This window comes from Macaca mulatta, chromosome 20 (assembly GCF_049350105.2).
Source record: "Macaca mulatta isolate MMU2019108-1 chromosome 20, T2T-MMU8v2.0, whole genome shotgun sequence".
Taxonomy (NCBI): domain Eukaryota; kingdom Metazoa; phylum Chordata; class Mammalia; order Primates; family Cercopithecidae; genus Macaca; species Macaca mulatta.
In genome coordinates, this window is record NC_133425.1 from 12,801,288 (window position 1) to 12,828,894 (window position 27,607).

The 27,607-nt window shown below is 55.2% G+C and overlaps 2 protein-coding genes across 34 annotated transcripts in view; one reads left to right on the top strand and one right to left on the bottom strand.

The window, feature by feature from the left end:
- The first annotated feature begins 14,906 nt into the window (after window positions 1–14,906).
- SNN (stannin) lies at window positions 14,907–25,547 on the top strand. Of its 10 annotated transcripts, none has more exons than XM_077983924.1 (5): window positions 14,907–15,009; window positions 20,007–20,120; window positions 20,388–20,505; window positions 20,623–20,727; window positions 22,366–25,545. In XM_077983924.1, the coding sequence occupies exon 5, from the start codon at window positions 22,451–22,453 to the stop codon at window positions 22,715–22,717; it is 267 nt and encodes an 88-aa protein (XP_077840050.1). In that variant the 5' UTR covers window positions 14,907–15,009; window positions 20,007–20,120; window positions 20,388–20,505; window positions 20,623–20,727; window positions 22,366–22,450; the 3' UTR covers window positions 22,718–25,545.
- Window positions 25,472–27,607, bottom strand: part of TXNDC11 (thioredoxin domain containing 11) — a 64,452-nt gene continuing 62,316 nt past the window's right edge. For all 24 annotated transcript variants that reach the window (XM_077987302.1, XM_077987317.1, XM_077987303.1 and 21 more), the window contains one exon: window positions 25,472–26,230. In XM_077987302.1, the coding sequence (XP_077843428.1) occupies window positions 25,588–26,230 (643 nt within the window). In that variant the 3' untranslated portion in view covers window positions 25,472–25,587. The remainder of the gene's footprint in view (window positions 26,231–27,607) is intronic.

The window sequence follows — 27,607 nt, forward strand, 5'->3', positions numbered from 1 at the left end:
TCACCCAGGCTGGAGTGCAGTGGAGTGATGATAGCTCATTGCAACCTCGATCTCCTTGGCTCAAGTGAGCCTCTGGCCTCAGCCTCCCACATAGCTGGGGCTACAGGCATACGCCACCACACCCAGCTAATTTCTGTGGGGTTTTTGTTTTGTTTTGTTTTTTTGTATTTTTTGTAGGGACAAAGTCTCACTGTGTTGCTCAAGCTGGTCTCGAACTCCTGAGCTCAAGCAATCCTCCCGCCTTGGCCGCCCAGGCATGAGCCACCGTGCCTGGCCCATCATTGCAGCTTTAGAACATTACCCAAAGTAGCGTATGGCTTCAATGTGGGTAGGTAGGTGGTGATTCTGATCTCTCTCTCTCTCTCTCTCTGTTTTTGTTTGCCTCGACCTCTTGGGCTAAAGCAATCCTCCAGTCTCAGCCTCTCCAAGAGCTGGCACTAAAGGTACCACCATGGCTGGATAATTTTCTTATTATTTTTTGGTAGAGACAGGGTCTGGCTATGTTGCCCAGGCTGGTTCCAAACTCCTGACCTCAAGATATCCTCCTGCCTTAGCCTCCCAAAGGGCTAGGATTACAGGGGTGAGCCACTGCATGCAGCCCCCTCAGCCTTCTTATGATTTCTCTTATGGCCAAAAGTATGGGCCATGGGGGCACCATCTGCCCACTGCTCCCCTGGGGTGGGACCAACAGGCGGTTCCCACAATATTCTTTTTTTTTTTTTTTTTTTTTTTTTTGAGAGGGAGTCTGGCTCTGTTGCCCGGGCTGGAGTGCAGTGGCCGGATCTCAGCTCACTGCAAGCTCTGCCTCCCGGGTTTACGCCATTCTCCTGCCTCAGCCTCCCGGGTAGCTGGGACTACAGGCGCCCGCCACCTCGCCCGGCTAGTTTTTTTTTTTTTGCATTTTTAGTAGAGACGGGGTTTCACCGTGTTAGCCAGGATGGTCTCGACCTCCTGACCTAGTGATCCGCCCGTCTCGGCCTCCCAAAGTGCTGGGATTACAGGCTTGAGCCACCGCGCCCGGCCCCCACAATATTCTTTAAGGCACCCGTGGGCTGCCAGCTGGCCCAGCTTCCAGGTGCATTTAGTTACTGCAACCACGTGAAGAATGTCTTTAGAGAAAGGTGCCCACAGACCTCAGTGTGGCTTTCTCTAGATCAATGATAACCTGCCACAGTTTAATTTCCTTCTTTTCTGTCTCAAGGGAGGGAAAAATGATTACAGCCTACATGGCCAGTGTTAAAGTCAGTGGAAGGCCCATCGAGGGCCACTGAGTGATTGGCACACCATTGACTGCCCTGGAATAGAGGGCAGCAGAAGAGAGGAATCAAGAATGGTTCTGGGGTCGGCTGGGCACTGTGGTTCACACCTGTAATACTAGCACTTTGGGAGGCCAAGTCGGGTGGATCAGTTGAGGTCAGGAGTTCGAGACCAGCCTGGCCAACATGGTAAAACCCCGTCTCTACTAATAATATAAAAATAGCCAGGTGTAGTGGCCACGCCTGTAGCCCCAGCTACTCAGGAGGCAGGAGGCTGAGGAGGGCGGATCTCTGGAGCCCAGGAGGCGGAGGTTTCAGTCAGCTAAGATCTCACCACTGCACTCCAGCCTGGGCAACAAAGTGAGACTCCGTCTCAAAAAAAAAAACAAACAAAAAAAACAAACGCCGGGCGCGGTGGCTCATGCCTGTAATCCCAGCACTTTGGGAGGCCAAGGCAGGTGGATCACGATGTCAAGAGATCAAGACCTTCCTGGCCAACATGGTGAAACCCCGTCTCTACTAAAAATACAAAAGTTAGCTGGGCATGGTAGCGCGCACCTGTGGTCCCAGCTACTCGGGAGGCTCAGGCAGGAGAATCGCTTGAGCCTGGGAGGCAGAGGTTGCAGTGAGCTGAGATGGCGCCACTATACTCCAGCCTCATGACAGAGCAAGACTCTGCCTCAAAAAAAAAAAAAAAAGGAAAAGAAAAAATTGAGAATGGCTCTGGGGTGTCTGGCTCAGCAGCCAGTGGCTGACGGTGCCATTTACCGAAGGGGGCAGGTAGGAAAGGGGCAAGTGAGTCCACAACCCCAATTTTCACAGAGTTGCTGCGAGGCTCAAATGAGATCTCACAGGCCTTTGGGGTCAGATGCAGCTGGGTTCAAATCCTGCCTCCCGCCTTCTGAGCCATGTGGTCCTGAGCGAGTCACTCTGAGTCTGGGTCTCCCGGTCTGTGAAATGGACTGTGAATCCCGCCTCCGACAGTTGCGGTGTGAGGGGCAGAGAGGTCCAGGGCTGCGGTGCCCCCAGCACAAGACCTGGCGCGTGGTACATGGTACATGCCTGGAGCAGAGTAGGAGGTCCGTGGTCTTAAGGGAGATGAGTATTCGTATCTCACACTGGCCGCAGATCCTGCTCACACCCTTGGGGGAAATTCCAGCTCAGAGAGTAGCTGTCTTGTGGCTGGGAGACGCGGAGACCATGGAAAGACCCCGAGAGACAGGGAACTGCCCGTCAGGGGTTTTCCAGGCTGCGGGGAGAAGAGTCTGATGGGCGAGGGGAGGTGAACACACCACCCCCTGCTTGAAACCCTCCATGCCTCCCCACCCAGGGTCACACTCCCCAATGTCACTCACCTTCCAGGCCTGGCCCACATCTTCCAACCCCATCTCCTCGCCCTCCCAGCCACCCTAGCCCTCTATGTTCCACCTCAAGCCTTTGCACTGGCCCTCCCTCCTCCAGGAATGTTCTTTCTCTCTTTTTTTCTTTTATTTATTTATTTTTTTTGAGATGGAGTCTTGCTCTGTCACCCAGGTTGAAGTACAGTGGCACAGTCTCAGCTCACAACAACCTCCACTTCCCAGGTTCAAGTGATTCTTCTGCCTCAGCCGCCTGAGTAGCTGGGACTACAGGTGCAAGCCACCACGCCTAGCTAATTTTTGTATTTTTAGTAGAGACGGGGTTTCACTATGTTGGCCAGGATGGTCTCTAACTCCTGACCTCAGGTGATCTGCTCGCCTCAGCCTCCCAAAGTGCTGGGAACACAAGCGTGGGCCACCACACCTGGCCTTTTTTTTTCTTTTTGTCCTTTTAATGAGATGGGATTTCACTCTGTTGCCCAGGATGGAGTGCAGTGGTGCAATTATAGCTCACTGTAGCCTTGACCTCTTGGGCTCAAGAGATCCTCCCACCTCAGCCTCCCAAGGACTGGTAGTGCTGGGACTATGTGCTGGGACTACAGGCACACACTGTCATGCTTGGCTCGTATTTTCTTTTTTTTGTAGGGATAGGTTGTGGGGGGGGTCTCCCTATATTGCCCAGGCTGGTCTCAAACTCCTGGCCTCAAGCAATACTCATGCCTCAGCCTCCTAAAGTGCTGGGTTTACAGGTGTGAGCCTCTTGCTCTGGGCCCCAGAAATGCTCTTTCCATGAGTGGCTTCTTGGTGCACTTTAGGCTCTACGTCCTCAGGGAGTCCTACCCTGGCCCCTTCGCTATTGAAGTCCTAGCCCCACACACCAGCTGTGCCTCTCTGAAACTACATTACACAATGTATTAATTAACTTACACGTTCCTATGCTGACGGCCTCCCCCACCAGAAGGTCAGTGCCGTGGGGGCTGGAATCTCACTCTGTCGTCCAGGCTGGAGTGCAGGCACCATCTCTGCTCACTGCAACCTCCGCCTCCCAGGTTCAAGCAATTCTCCTGCCTCAGCCTCCCGAGTAGCTCAGATTACAAGCGCCTGCCACCACACCTGGCTAATTTTTGTATTTTTAGTAGAGATGGGGGTTTCACCATATTGGCCTCGAACTCCTGAACTCAAGTAATCTGCCTGCCTTGGCCTCCCAAAGTGCTGGGATTACAGGTGTGAGCCACCGCGGTGGGGAAGGGGGTTTGGAATCTTGTCTTGTGCATGGCTCCATCTGTAGGCCTTTTCTTGTGCTTCCCCAGTGGCTGAGCCTGGGCTAGGGCTGCCTGGGAAGAATCCTCCAGGAGTCCCAGGTCCCCAACGAGGCCTTGGGAGGGCACCTAGGCTCTGAGTGACCCAAAGATGGTCACTCCACAGCTCCACGGCAGGGCGGGGCTCAAACCTCTCCTCTTAAAGACTTCCATGGGCTTATTTCCTGCCTGTTTCCGGGCGGCAGAATGGTCTTCGCTCCTGGAATATGTTTTCATGTTGTCACCTCCAGTGTCCCCAAGCCCATGGCTCCGCCCATGGCTTCACTGACTGCTGGCCACTAGATAGGACTTGGAGGCTCCTCCGACCCTGTTCCTGGGATCGCTTGGAGCTGGCCTCAGCCTGATCCCCTGCTCTCCTCTGCACAGCGACTCCACCACTCGTTCTGTTGGCTCTTTGCTACCAATCCTCCTGTATCTATCAGCACCTGTTCATCTCTGCCTCAGTCCAAGGAATCAACCTTGCTCACTCAGGGACTCCAGGTGCCTCCACCCTGCTCTCCTGGCCTTGCTGTACTATTTTCTATACAGCAATCTCAGCCAGCTCTTTCAAATTTAATGTGGGACTGGCCACAGTGGCTCATGCCCTTAATCCCAGCACTCTGGGAGGCCGAGACAGGGGTATCGCTTGAGTCCAAGAGTTTGAGACTAGCCTGAACAACATAGCAATACCCCGTCTCAATTAAAAATAAAAAAGGGGCCAGGCACAATGGCTCACACCTCCCAGCACTTTGGGAGGTGCAGGTGAGCAGGTCATTTGAAGTCAGGAGTTCCAGACCAGCCTGGCCAACACGGTAAAACCCCATCTCTACTAAAAACACAAAAATTAGCCAGGCTTGGTGGCCCGCACCTGTAATCCCAGCTACTTGGGAGGCTGAGGCAACAGAATCGCTTGAACCCAGAAGGCAGAGGCTGCAGTGAGCCGAGTTCTCGCCACTGCACTCCAGCCTGGGTGTCAGAATGAGACTCTGTCTCAAAATAAAATAAAATAGAGAGAGAGGATGGGTAGGAGGCCACATCACTAGAGAGGGACCAACTCCCCACACCTACTAAACATGAACCTGCATTTATTGAGCGCCAATTACAGGCATCACCCTGTGTTAGAGACAGATATGGTCCTTGCCTTCAGAGACAAAGTTTGGGGCTAGGGGGCACCTTCCTTGTTTGTTTCCTGTCTGCCTGCCTACATCCATTCATTCATTTCCTTTCAATAAGTATTTACCAAACAGGCATGATGGCTCACGCCTGTAACCCCAGCACTCTAGGAGGCTGAGACGGGCAGATCACTTGAGTTTGAGACTAGCCGGGCCAACACGGTGAAACTCCGTCTCTACTAAAACTACAAAACTTAGCTGGATGTGGTGGCATGAGAGTGCAATCCCAGCTACTCAGGAGGCTGAGGCAGGAGAATCGCTTGAATCCGGGAAGTGGAGGTTGCAGTGAGCTATGATTGCACCACTGCACTCCAGCTTGGGTGACAGGGTGAGACCTCGTCGCAAAAGATAAATAAATAAATAAAAGCCTTCACCAAGAATCCACAGTCCCTGGGTTACAGAGCTGGCACAGACTAGCAGACTTTTTCCCAGCCCTCAGGGGTCTCAGAGCCTGTTGGGGTCCACAGGTGAGATCTGGGCTGGGCTGTGGGAACACAGAGTGGGGTTGTGGGGCTGGTTTTTCCAGGCAGACTCTTGACTGGTGAGAAGGAGTCTGCAAGGAGGGGGCAGGAAATCCCAGGCCTCGGGAGCAGCTTGTGCAAAGGCTGGCAGCCCAAAGGAGACACAAGGAGCAGGGGACCGCGTGGCTGGCATGGAGTGAGGAGGCAGGAGGAAGAAGACAGGGCACGAGGGCAGTTGGAAATGCTGCGGGAGCCTCAGTGGCCCCACGGATCTCAGAGGGAACCAGGGACCTGGAGCTGCTGTCCTGGTCCTGCCCAGCCTCCCAGCCAGGACAGGCCAGGGCCTGCCTGAGACAGCTCACCAGGCTCCAACCCTTCCCTCAGGGGCCGGAGCAGAAGGGACAGGGCTTGGCAGGGTGCCCCGAGCAGGGCGGGCCATTCTTCCTGAGTCAAGAATTGCCCTCCCGGGGAGGCCTTGGCTCTGCTTGGAAGGGGTTCTCATTTTGTCCCATGCTCCTCCCCGCCAGAGTTCTAAGCAGGCGCTCAGTCTGCCGACGCACCAAGCCCATGCTACAGATGGAGAAACAGGCGCAGTGGAGTTGAGCTCAGAGCCAGATGCGGCAGAGCCAGGCTTGAACCCAGAGCCTGTGTGGCTCAGAGCCCAGAAAAATGTTCCCTGGAGAGCTCGTCCCAGGCGGGGCAGTCTGGTTCTAGAGCACAGATCTCTCCCTGAGCCTTGCAGGGCCTGGCAGGCTCGTCGGGGCTCAGGAAAACCACAGAAGCATCAACATCAGCTCCCTTGCTTTTCCCTTGCTTTTTGTTGTTGTTGTTGCTGTTGTTGAGACAGGGTCTTGCTCTGTCACCCGGCTGGAGAGCAGTGCTGCGGTCTCAGCTCATTGCAGCCCTGATCTCCCAGGCTCAGGTCATCCTCCCACCTCAGCCTCCGGAACAGCTGGGACTACAGGCGCTCAACCACGCCCAGCTAATTTTTTGATTTTTTTTGTAGAGACGGGGGTCTCGCTATGTTGCCCAGGCTAGTCTCAAACTCCTGACCTCAAGGAATCCTCCTGCCTTAGTCCCAAAGTCCTGGGATTATAGGCGTGAGCCACACACCTGACCTATGTCAGTATTTTAGTATAAAATGCTAATTATTTAGTATCAACTGTCAACAAGAGCTCGCCTACCATTTGGAAGTGCCAAATTCCAGGGCTTGACATTTCCTTCAAGCTAGTAGTTTTGATTTTTTACTTTTTTGAGACAGGGTGTCTTACTCTGTCACCCGGGCTGGAGTCCAGCGGCACAACGATGGCTCACTGTAGCCTCAGCTTCCCAGGCTTAAGTGATCCTCCTGCTTCAGCCTCCCAAGCAGCTGGGACCATGCCCTGCTAATTTTTAAATTTTTTTGTAGAGACGGGGGTCTCACCGTGTTTCCCGGACTGGTCTCGAACTCTTGGCCTCAAGCATTCCTCCCACCTTGGCCTCCCAAAGTGCTGAGATCACAGGCATAAGCCACCACACCAGGCCCTCAAGCTAGTCATGTTTATTATCCACCTGTTTACAAATGCTGTGTGTGAACCTGAACCTTTTTTTTGGAAATGGCCCTACATCACAGGGTTGTGGTGAAGATCAGATGTTGGAGTAAACTCCAGCTTCTGTTATTCTAGCTCAGCAGTACCGAGTCTTTATATGTTTCCAATTATTTGTTAAAATCTGAAATCTATGTGTGCCGATGGGGAGTAAGTTTCAAGATATATTTTCAAGTGAGAAATGGAAGGAACAGAACAGCATGTATGGAACATGGCCATCTGTGTTTTTAAAATGGGAATATATATATATATATGTATTCTATATATGCCTGTGTTTGCGCAGATCTCTGGAAGGATGCATAGAGGAAATGGATTGTGCACCCCCCTACCCCCACACCTACCCCTTCCTCTCCTTCGCTCTTCTCCCCAGAATGTATGCAGCATACGGTGCATTTTCCTCTTTCTTTATTGTCTGTCTCCTCCAGGAAAATGGACGCTCCATCAGGGCCGAGGGGTTTTGGGGTGTGTTTGCTGCTGACTCCAGCACCTAAACTTGCGCAGCCCAACCCAGCAACCCCAGCCGCGTGTGGTGACCAAGCGCTGGAAACATGGCTGGTCTGAATTGAGAAGGACATGAGAGTAAAATACATGTGAGTTTGTTTTTGGTTTTTGTTTTGTTTTGTTTTTTGAGACGAAGTCTCACTCTGTCGCCCAGGCTGCAGTGCAGTGGCGCGATCTCAGCTCACTGCAACCTCTGCCTCCCAGGTTCAAGCGATTCTTCTGCGTCAGTCTCCCAAGTAGCTGGGATTACAGGCGTGCATGTGCCGCCACACCTGGCTAATTTCTGTAGTTTTAGTAGAGATGGGGTTTTGCCATGTTGGCTAGGCTGGTCTTGAACTCCTGACCTTGTGATCCGCCCGCCTCAGCCCTCCAAAGTGCTGGGATTACAGGCGAGCCACTGTGCCCAGCCTATACCTGTATCTATGTACTTATACATGAATACATAATGTGTGTGTGTGTGTGTGTGTGTGTATATATATATATATATAGAGAGAGAGAGAGAGAGAGAGAGAGAGAGAGAGAGAGAGAGAAAGTCTAAATACCATATCTGTAAATGTGACCTTATTTGAAAATAGGGGGCCATGCATGGTGGCTCATGTCTATAATCCCAGCACTCTGGGAGGCTGAGGTGGGAGGATCACTTGAGTCCAGGAGGGGTTAAGACAAGCCTGGGCAACACAGTGAGATCCATCTCTACAAAAATAAAATAAAATTAACCATGCATGGTGGCATGCACCTGTACTCCTAGCAACTTGGGAGACTGAGGTGGGAGAATCACTTGAGCCCAGGAGTTGGAGGCCACAGTGAGCTATGATGGTTCCATGGTGAGAGAGAGAGAGAGAAAGAAGTTATGTAAAAAAATAAAAATAAAAAGATTCCAGTCCAGTCAGGCACAGTGGCTCATGCCTGTAATCACAGCACTTTGGGAGGCCAAGGCAGGGGGATCACCTGAGGTCAGGAGTTTGAGACCAGCCTGCCCAACATGGTGAAACCCCATCTCTACTAAAATACAAAAATTAGCCAGGCATGGTGAAGCATAGCTGTAATCCCAGCTACTCGGGAGGCTGAGGCAGGAGAATCACTTGAGCCCGGGAGGCGGAGGTTGCAGTGAGCCGAGATCGTGCCACTGCACTCCAGCCTGGGTGACAGAGTGAGTCTCAAAAAAAAAAAAAAAAAAAATTTCCTTCCCAGGGCCAGCTCATTGTCCATCCACCTCCACACCTGTGAGCTTCTCTGGTTCCAGCACTAGGCTGTATCTGTCTGGTGCCTGGCATCTTCTCAGAGAGGCCCTACCTACCTCTGTCCTGCAAGGGCCCCCTCACCTCTTACCTTACTCTTTCCTTTTCTCCATAACATGTACACCTGTTTCTGCATTTATCATCTGTCTTCCCTCGGGAGAATGTAAACCCCACAAAGGCTGGGTTTTGCCTGCCTGGCTCATGGCTATCTCCCCAGCACCTAGCACAGTGCTTACAACATAGTAGTTGCTCAGTTAAAACCGACAGAAAAGGCTGGGTGCGGTGGCTCACGCCTGTAATTCCCACACTTTGGGAGGCCGAGGTGGGAGGACTGCTTGAGCCTAGGAGGTCAAGACCAGTGTGGGCAACATAGAAAAACCCTGTCTCTACAAAAAACATCCAAAAGTTACGTAGGCGTGGTGGCATGCACCTGTGGTCCTAGTTACTCGGGAGGCTGAGGCAGGAAGATCACTTGCCAGGAGGTGGAGGTTGTAATAAGCCAAGATCGCACCACTTCACTCCAGTCTGGGAGACACAGTGAGACCCTGTCTCAAAAAAAAAAAAAAAAAAAAAAAGATTGCCAGAAAGGATGAATAACTGAATGAGTGAATAAATGAATGATCCAGTAGGTAGATGATGAGCAGACGCCACTGTTCAGTGAGTTTGGGGGAGGGTACAGCAGAAGGAATCACAGGCCAGGCTGGGGGCAGGGAGCACCCTGGGCGGGGCATGCTGTTCCCCTCCCTCGGTCCTCTCCTTATCACATGGACCCCAAAGACCCCAGAGATGAAGGCCAGAACCAGCCCAGGCCCCGCTCAGACACGACAACCCAGATGGACTTTTCCAGGGGATGTAGAGACTTGTGGGATGGCCGCATCTCCTGACTGAGGCTCTGCTGTGCCCACCAGGAAGAGGACCCTGAGGTGCCCGGGCTGTGATCACTCAGCTGGTTCATCTCACTTCAGTCACTCCCCTGCCACTGTCCCCATTTTTCCACCTCCCGCACCATCTCTTCAGTTACTGCCTTCATACTTTGCTTTAACTCATTTGTTCTTTCCCAAACACATTGATTTAAAAAGCAGTGGGGGCAGGGTGCAGTGGTTCACACCTGTAATCTTAGCACTTTGGGAGGCCGAGGCAGACAGATCACCTGGGGTCAGGAGTTCGAGACCAGCCTGGCCAACATGGCGAAACCCCATCTCTACTAAAATTATAAAAAGTATCTGGACATGGTGGCAGGGACCTCTATTCTCTGCTACTTAAAAGGCTTAGGTAGGAGAATCAATTGAACCCAGGAGGTGGAGGTTGTAGTGAGCCAAGATCGCGCCACTGCATTCCAGCCTGGGCAACAAAGTGAGACTCTGTCTCAAAAAAAAAAAAAAAAAATAGCAATGAGGGCTGGACGCCGTAGCTCATACCTGTAATCCCAGCACTTTGGGAGGCTGAGGCGGGCAGATTGCTAAGCCCAGGAGTTCGAAACCAGCCTGGGTAACATAGAGAGATTCCATCTCTGCAGAAAAAAATAATAGGCTGGGTGCGGCGGCTCATGCCTGTAATCCCAGCACCTTGGGAGGCCAAAGAGGATGGATCACTGAGGTCAGGAGTTCGAGACCAGGGTGACCAACATGGAGAAACCCCGTCTCTACTAAAAATACCAAAAAAATTAGCCAGCGGTGGTGGCGGGCATCTGTAATCCCAGCTGCTTGGGAGGCTGAGGCAGGAGAATCTCTTGAACCCGGGAGGCAGAGGTTGCAGTGAGCCAAGATTGCACCACTGCACTCCAGCCTGGGCGACAAGAGCAAGACTCTATCTCAAAAAAAAAAAAAGAAAGAAAGAAAAAGAAAATAATAATAATAAAATTAGCCCAGTGTGGAGGCACACCTGTAGTCCCAACTACTCGGGAGGCTGAGACGGTAGGATTGCTTGAGCCTGGATGGCAGAGGATGCAGTGAGCCAAGATCACGCCACTGCACTCCAGTCTGGATGATAGAGTGAGATCCTGTCTCAAACAAAAACAAAACAAAACGAAAAGCTGAGTGGGGTCACACACACCTGTGGTCCTAGCTACTCAAGAGGCTGAAGTGGGAGGATCCGGGGAGGTCAAGACTGCAGTAAGCAGTGATTGTGCCACTGGACTCCAGCCTGAGTGAAAAAAAATCAAGACCCTGCCTCAAAACCAAAGAAAATAAGAAATAAAAAGCAATGAGTATGTCATTACCATATACAGAAACACAATACCCACATCATACACAGAAGGTAACTGAAACATATACACACAGAAACCCACACATTGTTCAATTCTAGCTGCAGAGTGTCAACTGCCCGGGATTGTGAGTTTGAGGTCTGTGCTCTTTTGAGGACGTAAAGGGGCTGAGCCAGCCTTACAGAGATGCTCAGGCCACACTAGCAGCAAGGGAGGCCTTGCCCCTAGAATGGGAGCTGCTACGGGTTTCCGAGCTGGGTGATGCCCTCTTTTCCTTCCACCTAACCTCACCCTGCAGACCTCACCAGTGGTTCACATCTCACCCTTCATGAAAAATCCCCTCTGGCCACGCAGTTTTCATTTTGTTCTCAGGCCTGGATACCCTGTAGAGATGCCCCAGGAGCAGAGGCCTGCCCACCCGAGCAGGGAGTCCCAGCTGTAGAGTCTCCCTTGAGGCTGAGGTCTCTCCACCCCCGAGCAACATCCTTCCTTGTCCTGGCCCTTATAGTGGGGAGAGGGCCAGGCTGGCACAGGGCACACCAGCTGGACCCCAGCAAGCCCAGGGAGCTGGGGTGAGCTCATTCCAAGTCCTTAATCATCTTCCTGGCTAATGAGCATCTGAGAATCTCCATCCCATTCTATAAGGATGAAACCCCCGGGATGTGAGGCCAGATGTCACCACAGAGGGAGGTAGAGGAAATGGGCTTGGGGGAAGGGCGCGATACTTCCTGCCTCCTCTTTGTCGGGAGAGAAAGGTGGGACTGCAGCAAGCAGTTTGGGTCGTGGTTAAGTGCAGGATCCTGTACCCTATCTCATGGGCTCCAATGCAGGCTTGGAGCCCACTACTTTGTGACTTTCAGCAAGTGACTTCCCCATTGCTGCTCAAAGTGCGTTCCCGAATCATCACTACCACTCGGGAACTTTTGAAAAATGCAGGATTTCGGGCTTAGATCTACTGGGTCAGAAGCTGGATATTTTATTCTATTTTACTTTATTTATTTTATTTTGAGACCGGGCTCAGCTCACTCTGTCACCCAAGCTGGAGTGCAATGGTGTGATCACAGCTTACTGCAGCCTCAACCTCCCAGGCTCAAGCAATCCTCCTACTTCAGCCTCCCCAGTACCTGGGACTACAGGCACACAACGCCACGGCCAGCTAACTTTTCTTTTTTAGAGATGAGGGTCTCACTACATTTCCAAGGCTGTTCTCAAACTCCTGGGCTCAAGCCATCCCCCTGCCTTGGCATTCCCCAAAGTGCTGAGATTACAGGTGTGAGCCACCGCACCCGGCCTCATCTCCATTTTTCAGATGAAAAAACTGAGGCACAGAAATGTTCGGCTGTTTTTCCAAAACCACCCAGCAGGAAAGGCTGGAATCTGACAATCTGACTCTCAGCTTCTATGCCATGCTGAATCTCCCTCACTATTTCCCCCCCAGAATCTTTCCCCTCTAAGTGTCCCTGCCTCCTCTGTCATCATGTTGCCAGTCCTGGCCCTGGGTCACCTCCCAGGTCCTCACTGCCTTCATACTTTGCTTTAACTTATTTGTTCTTTCCCAAACACATTGATTTAAAAAGCAGTGGGGGCAGGGTGCATTGGCAGAGACTAATGAGGTCTCTGCCAACTTGAGGCAGGGACCACAGAAGCTGCTGGAACTGGCTTTGTGGGAAGAATCTATTTCCTTCCACTCTGGGCTCCCAGGTGTAGCTGATGGGGCAGCAGCTGGGCAGACATGGGTGCGGAGCTGTCCTGAGACGCCTGGCGCTGGACTGTGGGGCAGCTGGCTGAAGCTGGGCTCTCCTCTGCCTTTCTGTCCTACCTTCCTGCACGACTCCCAGCTCACCTCCTGGGCCTGGCTTCCTGGCTAGGCTGCCGCTGGACCAGCCCTGGAGTTCTGCAGTCTGATCATTCATTCATTCAGCATCCATGTATTCAGCAGACACTGTGTGTCAGGCACTGTTCTGGAGACACAGCAGTGACTGCAATATACCTAGTACTGGGAGAGAAGACCAAACGTTCATCACACATTGTCAAAAATATACAGTTTCACAGGGGGCAGGCTGGGCATGGTGGCTCATGCCTCTAATCCCAGCATTTTGAGAGGCTGGGGCAGAAGGATCACCCAGGAGTTTGAGATCAGCTTAGGCAACAAAGAGAGACCCCCATCTCTACAAATAATTAAAAAACTAGCCGGGCATGGTGGCATGCGCCTGTAGTCTCAGCTACCTGGGAGGCTGAGGTAGGAGGATCGCTTGAGCCCAGGAGTTCAAGGTTACAGTTAGCTATGAGTGCACCACTGTACTCCAGTCTGGGCGACAGAGCAAGACCTTGTCTCTAAAAAAGAAAAAAAAATTGCTTTGTCAAATCCGCCCACATTCATAGATATAGGCTGAGTGGGAGGATGGCTTGAGCCCAGGAAGGAGTTGGATGGAGGCTGTAGTGAGCTGTAATTGCACCACTGCACTCCAGCCTGAGTGACAGACCAAGACCCCGTCTCAAAAGCAAAACCAAAAACCCCAAGGCAGCTCCTCTTGGCTAGGCGATCAGGGAGGGCCCTCCTGAGGAAGGGGCATTTAAGCTGAGATCGGGAAGATGAAGTAGAAGAGTTCCAGCTGCAGGGAACCACACAGGCAAAGGCCTGGCGGTGGAAAAGCCTTGGTGCACCGGGCACAGGGAAGAAAACCCAGCCAGGCTGAGTGGAGGGAGTGAGGGCCTGGCTACCTTGGCCTCGTGAGCCCAACCCTCCATGCTCTTCCAGAGCCTTCTGCTTGAGAATGGGAAAGAAGTTTCCAGCAAATAAGGCCCCCGCTCCCGGAAGGAGGTCCCACCTCGACCTTACCCCCTCCTGTCTTCTCAAGTCCCCTGGGACACAGAGGCCTTGAAGGACCCACCCTCACCCCTTCTGTGGGTCCCAGGGCTGGGGTGTCCTCTCGTTGATGGCCTTTTTGGGGTGGATGAGTGGAGATTACTCCAGTAACTGGCGCCCCTGTCTTCCCAGGCAGACAGGCCTGGCCTCAAATCCCCTCTTCATCAGGAGCAGGCTGTGGGACTTCAGCTCTTTGGAGCCTCGGGTTCCTCATCTGTAAAATGGGAGGATTCTTTCTTCCGGAGTCATCTTAATAAAATGTGTTGGGCTGTTTATACAGGGCAGGCAGGCATTTGGTGGGGGCCAAACCACCGGGTTATCATGCTAAAAATAACCATGATTATAGATGGCCGAGGGGTGCAAATGCCTCACAGCCCCATTCCGCAGAGGAATGAGAGCTTCGTCAGGGCCTGGACCTTGTCTAGCTCGTGGCTGCTCCCACGACGACTGGCGTGGCAGGCACGTGGTCGGTGTTCCGCCATCGACTGACTGGGTGGATGAATGATAGATACATAAATGAATTCGCGAACGAATTCCCAGCTTCCTCTGGAAGCAAGGTCATTCACCTCAGCGGTCGCGCCTCTCCCCTGCCCCGGATTCCCCACCACTCTCAGCTCTCGGGGAGTATGCAGCACTCTTCGGTGCGGCGTGCCTCAGTTTCCTCTGCTGTAAGCGGGCGGGACCAGGGCAGGCTGGCGGAGGAAGGGCGCCTGTAGAGGGCCCCCGTACCCATGGGCGCCCAATCCGCGCTCTCCAGGGCCGAGCCCGCCCCCCGCCCCCGCCCCGCCCCCAGCCCCGCCCCGCCCGCTGCGCGCAGCCCCCGCCCCACAGTCCGTCGGCCCCGAGCGCACGTGACTCCGCCCCGGCCCGCCCCGCCCCGCCGTCCCAGCGCGGGCTCCCATTGGCTTCTCTGGGAGGCTCCGCCCCCAGCCGGGGAGGTGCCGGGCCCCGCCCGCCGCAGCGCGGGGCTCCTGCGTCCGGAGTGCGCGGCTGCCGGACCGGGCGGGCGGGCGGAGCCGGGCCCGCGGGGCTGCTGCGGGGCGATCGGGCCGGGCCGCGGCCGCGCCATGGTAAGCCGGGCGGGGCAGGCCGCGCGCTCGGGCCGGGCGAGGGCGCGGGGACCCGGGAGCGGGAAAGGGGCGGCCAGGACGGGGAGGGGCGCGCGCGACGGCGGGGCCGGGCCGGGGTCTGCGGGCGGGGGAGGGGCGGCCCGGCGGGCGCGGCTCGGGGGAGGGTCCGTTCCAGGGGCCGCGCCCGCGGGCCCGGGTTCTTTGTCAGAGGCGCTGCGGCGAGATCGGGACAAAGGAGGGGGCGGGGGGCGGAGGCCGCTTTGCGGGGATCGCGGTCCGCTCGCCCCCGCCCGTGCAGCCCCCGCCCGTCCGCAGCTACGCGCCCGCCCGCCCGCTTTCCCCCGGCACTTCGGGGTTCTTCAAAATTCTGGGAGCTCCGGGAAGGGCTCCGGGGGATAGGGGTCCAGGTGACGTCCGGCGCCCGTCTCGCGGGTAGGGAAACTGAGTCCGGGCCGCAGCGTTGGGCGCCCTGTTCCATGGGCACTGGCTGCGCGGCGTGGGCATGCTTGGGTCCCGTGGTCCCCGTCCCACACCCCGCCCCCGTCGGGCCGACTCGAGCTACCTCCCCAGCTGCCGTCCCCCGTCCAGCTCTCGCCCCCTGGGCCGAGCCCCCTCCTCCCTGGAGCCTCGCTTTGCTCCTCCGTAGAGTGGGGGAGACGCCGGCGGCGCCGGGCTGGGCGGAACGGGAGGGTGCGTGGAGCGCGCCTGGCACCGCGCCTGCCTAGCCGCCCGCGCTCAGCACTTGGGAGCCGCCGGGGCGCTGTCACCCCTAAGTCCCCAGCACCCAGCCCAGGTCGCCCAGCCCGCCCCAGCGAGGACAACATTGGGGTTCACCTGTCCCCGGCCCCTCAGGCATGCGGGAGAGGAGGTGGGGAGAAGGTGGCATTTTAGAGTCAGGGTCGAAATGCGGGATTTGGGATGCAGGTTGCCTGGGTTTGAATCCCTGCGCGTCTACTTTTGAGCTGTGTGACCTTGGACAATGGACTGAACTTCTCTGAGCCACCGATTTCTGTATCTGCCAAGAGGGAACAGTAATAGCTCAACTGCCCTGTTGTCTTGAGGCAGAAAGGAGACGTCAGTGTGAGCTGTTTATCTCAGTGTCTGGCACATATAATTGCCACCAACTTTCTCCGGCATCTACCAGCAAAGTTGTTTGGCCAAACAGGCCAACCCTGGGCCAGCCTGTGAAAATGTGATTCACAGGGTGGGGGCATGAGCCTCTGGCCTGGGCCGAGGAAGACCCCGACTGACCTTGGGGCAGTCCCGAATCAGAGCTCTGCCGGCTCCCGCTTCCTCTTTTGCCACTGCGGAACCTAGGGGGTTCTGGAGCGAGTTTCCTCTTCTGAGGATGGGGGTGTCATGGTTCGGGGTGGAGGATGAGATGACACTGGCCAGAGAGCTGGACACAGCCCCATCAGTGTCAGTCCTACTGGCATCCAGCTGTTCTCCGTCCTGGCTTCTGGGGGGCCGGTGCCTTCTGTGATGCGTCCTTGTGTCCCACTGGCTGCCCAGGGCCCAGGGCAGAGCAGACGTCCCACCTTGTCCTGGCTGTGTCCAGCAGTGCCCTCTTCTCCCTACAACCCTGTTTTCCCAGTCAGAACCTGGGGCAGGAAATGTTTCTGGTTTGTGAACTGGGGTTCGCTGAAGAGTTTGTTGGCACCCTTGGCAGGTGGCTTTATGGGGGCAGTGTTGAAAGCTCCGTGGGGATGGCTGGCCCCTGTAAGCAGGGCAGCCCTCCTGGCATCTCTCAAGGAGCCTCAGGAGGTGGCGGCTGCCAGGCGGGGGTGTTTTGCTGGTGGTGAGCCCGGTAATGCTCGTGATGTGCCCAGTTGAGTTAGGAGGAGGCAGCGTGTCCCTGGGGAAGGGGTGTTTGTGGGCCTAGGCCACGCTCTGTGCCCTCCTGGTCCTGGCGGTGGGCTTGGGGGTCCCTCGGGCTCAGTGTTCTCCCTTTGTCCCTCCTGTAGCACACAGGAAGGTGTAGCTGGTGACATGCAAACCTAGGTGACCTCGTGGCCCTTTTGTTTTCACTTTTCTTACCACTTCTTATCCTCCCCATGACCTGGTAGATGAGGTCAGGGACTTGTACCCACTTTGCACATTGAGAAACTGAGGCCAAGAGGAGCAGCTTGCTTGGCTGGGAGGAAGCAGGCCACAAAAGTGAGTGCTGGGCTGGGAGGATGGAGGGGACTTCAGCCTGCTCTGCTGCAGGCTGTGGGCCCCCCGGGCCTAGAGCAAGTGGAGTGGCCTCTAGAGTGGGATCAGGCTCAGACAAGCCAGGGCCCTGGGAGGGAGAGCAGGACAGGAGGATACCCCTCCCCTCACTGGTAGCTGGGGCAGGGACTGTCCATTTGAATGGCTCTGACGGAGTGGGGTTCACCCCTGGCTCTACCCCCATGCTCCTTGGGTCCCAGTTACTGATCTCTGTGGGCCTTGGCAAACCAGGTAGGACAGTGTCAGTAACACCTGCAAGCTTGGGCGGCTGTGGGGAGTGGCTGAGGGCGGTGCGGGCCCCCGCTCACATGGCATGGCTCAGGCTTGTCTTGCTGTTATTATTCCATGGGACGCATGTGGGCTCTGTCAGAAGACAGAGCGTGTCCCGTGCTGCAGTTGAACCCCGTTGGGGTTGTTTGAGGGTGCTGGGGCAGGGGGTTCTGGAAAGCCTGGGCCTTGGAGCTTGCTTTTATGGTGGGTGTGTGGGATCTGACAGTCAAGACCCCCTTGGCAGAGGATGGCAGGACTGAAGGCACATGGAGCAGGAGGATGTGTGTTTGGGGGATCCAGATGGCCTTGGGCTTCAAATCCCAAGCAGAGGGGACACTCCAGCCTGCCCAGAGATCGAAGGCCCAGGCTGTGCTCTGGCCCCTAGCCCCTGGCCCCTCTGCACTTGGAAGACGCCACCTTGGCTCTGCCGGGCTCCCCTCTGGGCTCCCATCCTGCCTTCTGGCTTTTTGCTTCACCTCCCTACATGCACCTCAGTTTCCTCACCTGCCAGATGGAGATGCTAGGGTGAGCAGAGGTGGCCGCAGCCTTGCTGGATCAGATGCTGGTGGGAATGATGGTTGCTGGGTGGGCCAGGATTCCCATGTGCCAGCCTGGGCATCCCCCCAACCCAAGCTGTGGCCCGTCTCTGTTCCCTGCATCCTGTGGGCTTTACTGGATCAGGGCGAGGGGTTACCCAGCTTGCAAGACACAGCTTTGCTCAGAGCGGCTAGAAAGGAAGAGCAGACAGGTGGGGTCCAGCCAGGCACAGGGCTTGTGGAGACCTGCTGCCCTCTGTGCTTTGAGTTTCCCTGGGCTCTGCTTCTTGGCCACCCCCTTCCCTCCCTGCCTGCCAGCAAGCATGGAGCTAGCTTCCCCTCCATGGGCTAAGACCTGCCAGAATCCACTGGCACTCACCGCTCTACCCCCACACTTGGCCTGCGGCCCTCTCCCACTCAATCTGCGGCTTTTCTGAGTCTGTTGGGACAGAACATGGGGACCTGTCCTCAGGGTCCTGGGAGTGCCGGGGTGTCAGGGACCCCCCACCTATGATCCCTGTGAGAACAGGGTCTCCTCTAACTCATCACTATCTGCAGGGTGGGAACACGCAACAGACATTTACTGAGCACCTACTGTGTACCCGTGCAGGGCAGGGTACAGCTGTGGGTGGGACAGACGGTGCCCTCCTTGGACAGCCTTGGAGTCCAGTGCAGGGAGTGACACAGCAGCCAGAGGACAGCCCTGAGCCTAGAGAAGGGCAGCTAGCAAGGAGAGCAAATGAAGTAGGGCAAGGCTGTAGTGGTGGGGCGTGGGAGGAGGGGCGTCTGGGGCCAGTGGTATGGGAGGGCAGCCTGTAACAGGCGCCTTCTGAGAAAGTCCCGAATAGGAAGGTGCCAGCCATGGGGCAGTCAGGGCAGAGCTGGGAGCATGGGCTCACAGCGGAGGGTGTGGGGACGCCTAGGGAGGCAGGGAGCTTGGATTCTCTTGTGCTGGGGAGGGTTCTGAGTGGGGATAACGCCATCTCATTTTTGCAAAGATAGTTTCTCAGGAAACATTTGCTGAGTGAATGAAGGAACAGATATGCACTTGGGAGGGCCGGACCACAGGCCAGGTATCACTGTGGCTCGGTCACTAGGCTCTGTGCTCACGGTGGGGGCAGAGCCCCACATCTGGCCCTGTCCATGCCTCCTGGCCTGGGGTCAGGGTGGCAGACAGGGTTTTGAGGTCACCACTCCTCTTAGAGAATCCCTTTGAGCTGGGGCTGCCTGTTCCTCAGTTTCCTCATTAGTCCTGGGGCCACTGAACTCACGTGCCTCCTGGCCTGCCCACCTGGCTTTGCCCTGCCTACCCCAGGTCATGGTGCCATTGTTTGATTTCCTACTTCCTGTCCCTGAACCACCCCCACCCCCAAACACACACACTTCCCCTTCCGAATTGATACTGACTTGCCTTCCTGTCCAGAAGGCCCAGGGGAGGGCAGGTGCCCCAGCAGGCCCTGTGGACCAGAGGTGCAGGGGAGAGGGAAGCGGGAGGTGGGAGGCACAGGGCAGGTTGGTGTTCTCCCTGCAGGGAGAGAACACAGAGGTTGGTAGGGACAAGTGTAGACAGGCTTACTCAGCCATGGTGGGCAGGCTATCTGTGGGGTCAGAGGGGTCCCCTGTCCAGTCTGGAGGCATGAGAGAACAGCTAAGTGGGGTTGTGGGACTGGACGGTGGCAGGGGAGAGGCCAGGGTGGTCTGTGCATGCAGGGGACAGAGCAGGGCCACCGGGGAGCTCATGGTCCACTAGAGGGGGAGGTGGGCGCTAATCAGGTGGCCATGCTCCAGAAGCCAGGGCTACACGCCAAGGCCACTGCTCCGGAGGGAAGGAGCCCGACCTGGACTTCCGGGTTGGGAAGGCTTCCCTGCCAGAGCTGATGTTAACCGGTTCAGGGTTTCTTTCTCCAGCCAGGCCATCTGTGTGGTGGGGGCTGCCCTGTGCACTGTAGGTGCCAGCAGCATCCATGGTCTCCCTACTAGATGCCAGGATTGCCACCTGCCCCCAGTTGTGACAACCAGAATTGGCGCCAGACATGACCAGATGTCCCCAGGGTGGGGGCAGAGTGGCCCCCAGTTGAGAACCACTGAACAAGGGTAAGCCGCCAGAACATTCTGGGCAGGGGCAACAGCCTGGGCCAGGGCCTGGTGGGAGGGTTCGTGGGGGGTCAGCGTGGCTGGTGAGCAGGGCATACTGGGGATGTGTAGTGTTCGGTCCTGCAGGTCATTGTGAGGACTTGGAAGGTGTCCTGGCTGCAGTGGCCCCTGAGGGTAGACAGGGAGATCCTTAGCGCCTGCAGCAGCCTGGCTCCTGGAGTCAGGGGGAAGGCAGTGGAATGGAGGGAGGGCGCCTCCTCTGCCTAGGGCCTCTGCAGAAGCTGCCCGTTTCCCGGTTCCTGGTCCCTGGACAGATGCTGGGGGCATTGACTTAACTGCCTTTGACCTTCAGGCAAACCTCGCTTCTGGGGAACCTCCTGGTTGGGTAAGAATCATTTCTCCTTAAGGCTGCTGTTCCTCAAGGACGCAGCAGGTTTGACCCTGTTTGGAGGGAAAATCTTCCAGTGCCGTCTGCCTGCGCTGATGTCAATCTTATCCAAAGGGAACAAAAAGAAGCCAGACGTCTCATTCTGAGTGCCGACCGCACGCCCAGTCCTGTGCGGAACGCGTCCCTGGCCTGTCCTCATCCTCCCTGACCCTGGGCGCAGTAAGCGTTTGCTCTGTTTGTGGCGAGTGAGGCAGGAGAGGGAAGAAAGTGCGGGCCAGAGAACCTGCCAGCATCAGCACTGCGGGGCAGCAGAGGCAAAGCCCTGGCCTCAGCAGTCTCACTGGCTGTGCCTTGGGTGTCACCTAGAGGGCTGACAGGGCGCCTGGAGCCGGGGACTCTTAGACCTTATGTGCATTCCACAGCCACACTGTCCTCAGCCACTCAGCAGGACCACCCCCGGGTGAACTCCGTGGCTTGGCCAGGTGGAGATGGTGGTCCCAGCCCTCCAACTTCTGGCATCATTCCTTCAATATGCGGAGCACAGGCTTGGCCTGGCCTGGGAGGGGGCTCGTCCCCGCCCCCACCCAAATCAGCTGGTGCCCCGACTCCTGGCACTTGCGGGGGGACCCTCTCCACCTTCAGAGCCTTAGCCCTCACTGTGCTCCCTGCCAGGAACACTCTTCCCCATCAGCACCACCTCCCTGCCTCTCACCTGCCCACCCAAGTTAGCATCTTGGCATCTGGTCACTGTGTTCCTGACAATGGCACCCTGCATTGCGAGTGACGGGCATTTGGGGTACTAACCAGTTGCAGTCTGGCTCCCGCACTAGAAGCTAAGCACCATCAGGGAGGGAGCCTCTGTCCCACCCTCCCTGCCTCCCTGAAACTCTCCCAAGTGCCTGTCTTCATCTCCCGGGACACTCTACCCTGTTGCTTGCTTGGTTGGCCTCCGTCCAAACCACACAAGGGACTCTGCCGCCCAGCTTCTTTCTCAGATGGTGTGCCGCGTTCCAGGGGTCTTCCCAGACCAGCTGCAGTGTCTGGTGACAAAGGCTGTTGTCCACTATACCCTCTCACAGTTGTCCCCAGAGGACCTGCCTGTTCCGTATACGATGCCTGTTTGGGAGAGGGACTGATGTCATTTCTTTTTTGTTTTTTTTTTTGGAGATACTCTTGCTCTTGTCGCCCAGGCTGGAGGGCTAGAGTGTAGTGGCGTGATCTCGGCTCACTGCAACCTCTGCCTCCCAGCTTCAAGCAATTCTCATGCCTCAGCCTCCCAAGTAACTGGGATTACAGGCACGTGCCACCACGCCCAGCTAATTTTTGTATTTTAGTAGATACGCGGTTTCACTATGTTGGCCAGGCTGGTCTTAAACTCCTGGGCTCAAGTGATCTGCCCGCCTCAGCCTCCTAAAGTGCTGGAATTACAGGCATGAGCCACTGCGCCTGGCCACTTCTCTGCTTTCAAACCCCCATCTCTGGCCATTAGGAGGCCCTGGCTCCCCCCAGTCCCTGAGTGGTCATGAACACTGAGTGGGGGGCCGGGCTTCCCAAAAGCACACCCTCAGCAGAAGAACCTGAACCGTGCCTGGCCCTCTGGCATTCTTTGCTGCAGCTGCCACTGTCACAGTGCTCTGCAGCCAGCGAGGGTGACTCGCCTGCCCGCTACAGCAGCACTCTTGGGGTTTCAAAGGTCATGAGCAGGAGCTGGGTGAGGACGGGCAAGCAGACACCTTCGAACACCGGCCAATATGCTTTTTGGCAGGGTGAGGGTGGGACGGGCAGGTCTGAGAACAATTAAAAATAGACCACGTGTTAGTGCCAACCGCAGTTCGTTCAACCTGCTTTGTCTTTCAGGACTCCCGTGTCCAGCCTGAGTTCCAGCCTCACTGAGTGGCCACCCCCAAAGCGCTTCCATCCGAGGAAGCCCCCAGCACTGACCATGTCTATTATGGACCACAGCCCCACCACGGGCGTGGTCACAGTCATCGTCATCCTCATTGCCATCGCGGCCCTGGGGGCCTTGATCCTGGGCTGCTGGTGCTACCTGCGGCTGCAGCGCATCAGCCAGTCAGAGGACGAGGAGAGCATCGTGGGGGATGGGGAGACCAAGGAACCCTTCCTGCTGGTGCAGTATTCGGCCAAGGGACCGTGCGTGGAGAGAAAGGCCAAGCTGATGACTCCCAACGGCCCGGAAGTCCACGGCTGAGCCAGGATGCGAGGCTCCTGGTCCTGTTTGCAGCCGGCCGAGAGGCGCTGGGAGGGGCAAAACCACATGGACGCGCTGCTGTCTGAGAGGAAGGGCTGACACTTGCTGGCATGGCCTCTGCGGGCTTCGTCATCGCATGCACTGATGCCCGGGGACCTGGCTGTCCTGGGCTTCGCCTCGGCCTCCGGGTGAGGCTGCCCATTGCAGGCACTGGGCAGGCCTGACCTTGCTGGGTCTCATGGCCCTGTAGCGCTTTCGTTACTTGAATGTCTAGCTGAGCCTGTTTTTGATGGAGCTACTACTGTAATGCGTGAACTAACAAACCTGTGAACTGTAAATAGGCCCCTGGAAGCACGTGCTTAAGCCCTTTTGCTGATTTTTAAAAATATCATCTAGCGCACACGGGACTGGTTTGATTCTGGCTGTACTAATGACAAGCTGAGTCAAGACCCCGGAGGGTCATAGGCTTGTAAAGGCCCACGCCGCACTCGGCAAGGGTCTCTCATGTGTGTCCGTCTGTGTGTATATCAAGGAAATGAGATGCCAGTTTGGGGTCTCGTGGCTGACCAGTTGGGGTGCTTGGGTGATCTCTGCGTGGTTAGTCATGGGTGGAAGAAGAACCACACCCCCCACACCCCTCTGTTCTTTCTCCAGATAGACTCACTTGTTAAATAGCAGTTTTGTTGAGTGGAGTTACTGCCGGGAAGCTACTGGATCTGCCTGGGAGCCAGTGAAGGGCGAGTCAGGGCACGTGTCCCAGAGGCTGCCAGCGTCCTTGTAGCAGAGCAGTTTCTTGCCGCTTTGGTCTTCAGCATGCCGAGTCCCCCATCCCGAGTGCAGGCTTCGCTGAAATTGCTCTGGTCCTCGTAGAACCTGTGGTGGCTACTTTTGGTCTGAAACCCAGCTGGCCCAGCAAAGAGAAAAGGTTGTATGTTTTGTATTGGTATTTCCTATTTTCTGCACTGGAGGGGAGGGGACTGTTGAGGTTCTGTCTTTTTTCTTTCTTTCCTCTTACCTTTTTACACCACTTGGCTTCCTTTCCTCTCTGATGACTGCCTGCCTGTGGGGTCCTGACTTCACTTGCCTCAGCGGGTCTCCAGTCCCCTGACCCAGCTCTGAAGGCACTTAGGACCCAGGGAACATTTCTTGCGTGCACATTCCCACAAGAGCCACCAGACTGCTTCCTGCCAGCCTGTGCTTGCCGCAGGGAGCCGGGGCAGGGCAGAGGTGAACTTTAAGTTCAGGACTTGTCTGTCCCACAGGTGGTTCTTGGGTGAGCTAGCATCTCCACAGCCTGTCTTCAAGGCCTCCCTTGTGTACACTTCAGTGAGGGAGCTCACTTCGATTTTTAATCCCACCACCATAAGCACATACTAATTTTATTTATGATTCAAACATGACTCGTGCCGGCCATCCCTGTAATAGATGGAAGGTCAGCCCGGGCTTAACCACAGAGCACTGGCCCTTAATGCCTGAGCTCAGAGCTCTGGCCTCCTGCTCAGACTGAAGGCACCTCCTCTGGCCTCACCTAAGCCTCTTCTAAAATACGTGTTGAATGAATCCATGTTCTGGAACCCCCAGGGCGGGAGAAGTAGGGAGGACTTTGTTTAAGCAGCATACACCTAAATTGGGGGTTTAAACATTTAAGTAGGAGCTTGGGGTGGAAAGAGGGACGGCTGGCTGGGCCATCTGAGCAGAAGGTAGTAATGAAACACCTCAGTTGGGCTCTTGAGAGCCCTTAGGAAGCAGGAGAGGCAACACCTCTGGCTACTCTGGTGTGGCCAAGTTCAGAGGAGGTGGTGGTGGGGCAGGCGTGATGTCAGCAGGAGCCCAGCAGGCTGGGTGGGCAGGACGTGTGGTTGGGGCCACTGAAACTAGGTCTAGGAGGGAGAACAGAAGTTCCCAAGGTGCCGACTGGAAGATGGGGGAAAAGGTTTGCTTTGGTGAGTGAGAAAAGGCTGGGTGTGTGATCCATCCCCTCACGTTTCAGAACTTCCAGGCTTTCTACCTCGACTCTCACCGCAGCCAGCACATACACCTAGGCTGTTTTTCTTTCCTCCACATCCGAGGGACACAGGAGCAGCTAGGATCTGCATTTTCAGGTTCCGAGCCTGACCCCTGGAACTGACCAGTGCTCAATTGTCAGACTTGGCCTATGGTTTTGACCTTGCCAGTGAAGTTTCAGTTTTGAAGTGATTAAATGTCACTTTCTCATCAGTTTCACTTCTGGAGGTTTTCTGATCCCACTCCCTGGTGGCAGGGATGTACCTGGGAGTTTGAATCAGGCCCATTTGAGCGTGGTAGCCGTGTTGGGTGAAGGTCAGGGGCTCAGTGAGGCACTGGGGGGGGTTTTCAGGAGGAAAATGAAAATGGCTGTATAACCAGTGAACCACATCATAGCTCTCACTGTTCTTATTTTTCAATAGCTTTTTTTTTTAGCATAGACACCAGAGCCACATTCAAATGGCTTAGTAGGTTATGACCTCTCTTTGAATTATTTCTGAATGCCCAACTGTTGCATTCAAGTTTTCTGACTAATCAAGAAATTAAGCGTTCATCCTTCGTATCACTGCAGAAGCAACAGTGGGGGGACAGGGAGGGAACTCTTGACACTGAGCCACTAAAATATGGACTAATTTTTTGGACAAATCTTCAAACGGACTGTGCTACTGTTTTTGTTTCAAAGCTACCAAGTTTGTGCAATAAGTGGAAGGGATGTCATCTCTCTTCAATAAATGCTGAATGACATTCAAGTTGATTTTCTAGACCACTGAGAAAATCTTTATTTACAATAAATTTCAATAAAATTTGCATAAATATATTCCCAATGTACAATTTTCACCTCTGATTTCTTCACGTCATTTAAAAAGTTAGTCTGTCCTGTTCTCGTTATTCCTTTCAGACACCAGTGTGGCACTGACATTGGCAGGTGGAGGGGAACTGCCAGGGAGCTGGGGGGTGCTTGAGGGCTCCGGCTGCTTGGGGCGGACCTCTTTCCGGGTCGCCAGGCTTTCAGCTCCATCCCTGCCTTCCAGTTTCCTCTCCATGGTCGCCACCAGGATCTTGAGCCATGTGTTCTCGGTGAGGAGGTTTTCCGAGGCATCGGCCAGCTCCTGTAGCTTGCGGGCCAGCTCCTGCAGCTCGCGTGTCTTCTGCTCGTAGAGGGCCTGCAGCTGCTCACTGTGGGCGCGGAGCAGGCTGTGCTGCTCCTCCAGGGCCCGCTGCTGCCGCCGCAGCCGGTGCTCATCTCTGCGGGCGCTGGAGAGCTGGGACTCTACCTGCACTTGTGCTCGCTGGAGGCTGCTTATTTCTGCTCTCAGTTTCTGGATCTCTCTCTCCAAGTGGGAGATGTGCCCCCGCTGTAAGACTGCCTCGCTCTGAAGACACTCCTTGGTAGGAGACTTAGCCATGTTCTGGGGGCTGGAAGCAGGGTCTGAGTGATGCAAAATGAACTTCAACAGGTTTGGAAGGGTGATGGGGAGGTCTTCAGGGTATTTCACACTTAGGTCCTTTCTGGAGAGAAAGGGAAAGGAAGCAAAGACGGGAGTCATACCAACACAATTAGTCCAAAAGCAGACTGTACCTGAGGCCAGGCCATCTACTTCTCACCAAGAAAAGACATTCTATGGATTTTACTTACTGAAAGTGAGGAAAATGTTGCCTGGGCAAAAAATTCTCTACAAAGCTGAGGCTGTCCCATATGCTCGTTCTGCAATTAAGATGGCTTATCTGTTCCTGAAGCCAGAGCTCAGCTTCACCCACACCTTCCAAGAAAGACAAGAGCTCCTAGGCCCAGGCCTAAAGCCAGTGATGCAGGGCCCCAGGAGTGTGTGGGCATGGGGCCTCTGTGTGCTGGGAGATGCCCAGCGGCTGTGTCAGGAAGAGCGTCCAGGGGAGGCAGGATTGTCCCACCTATGTCCCTCTTGTGCCTACTGACAGTGCCCAGAGAAATAGGAAGAACTTCAAAGATACTCAGTCTGTTTCTTCAGCAAGCATTTATTACACATTATCTAAGGCAGGGGTTCTCAACTGGGGGTGACTGTACCCCCACTCCGCGGGTACATCTGGCTCATACCTGGCAACCTGATACCTGGCAAACAGCCCAACCAAGGGACTATGAATTCAGGCTGCCCGGCCCTGAGAGCACAGAACAAGGAAGGAAGGTGACATAGGAAGGGGTTCTTCGTACAGCTTTGTTCCAGGTCCTGATCTAGAGATCTAGAAAATTCCTCTTCAGAACTTGTCATTTAATCATCTGATGATGTTTGTCTCACATATCTATTTACCTGTGCCTGTACAGTCTTGCTGCAATCGATCAAAACTACCAGCTTTATGCACTTAGGTATGAGGTGGGCTGGCAGCAGCCGGGTTTGTCTCCCTCAGGTATTAACAGAATGGAAGTCAACAGCAGGGACTCCAGAGCCTGGCTGCCCAGGGCCACTGCACCTGGCCGTAAATTGTTTCATAATTTTGGGGTAAGCATTCAACCATCCCCTCCTTTAAAGCTTAGTTTTCTTAACATACAAGCTTTCTTCAAGTGGGGCATCCCAGCCATTCAAATGACAAAGCTGGGTGTGGTGCTGTGTGCCTGTAATCCCAGTGCTTTGGGAGGCTGAGGCGGGAGGATCACTTGAGGCCAGGAGTTTGAGACCAGCCTGGATAATATAGTAAGGCCTCATCTGTATAAACAATAAAAGAAAAAAATCAGCCAGGCAAGGTGGCACACGCCTGAAGATCCAGCTACTTGGGAGCCTGAGGTGGTGGGGTCACTTGAGCCCAGGAGTTCAAGGCTGCAGTGAGCCATAATCACACCACTGCACTCCAGCCTGGGCAACAGAGTCAGACCTTGTCTCAAAAACAGAAAAATAAAACCCCACAACAACTGAAAAC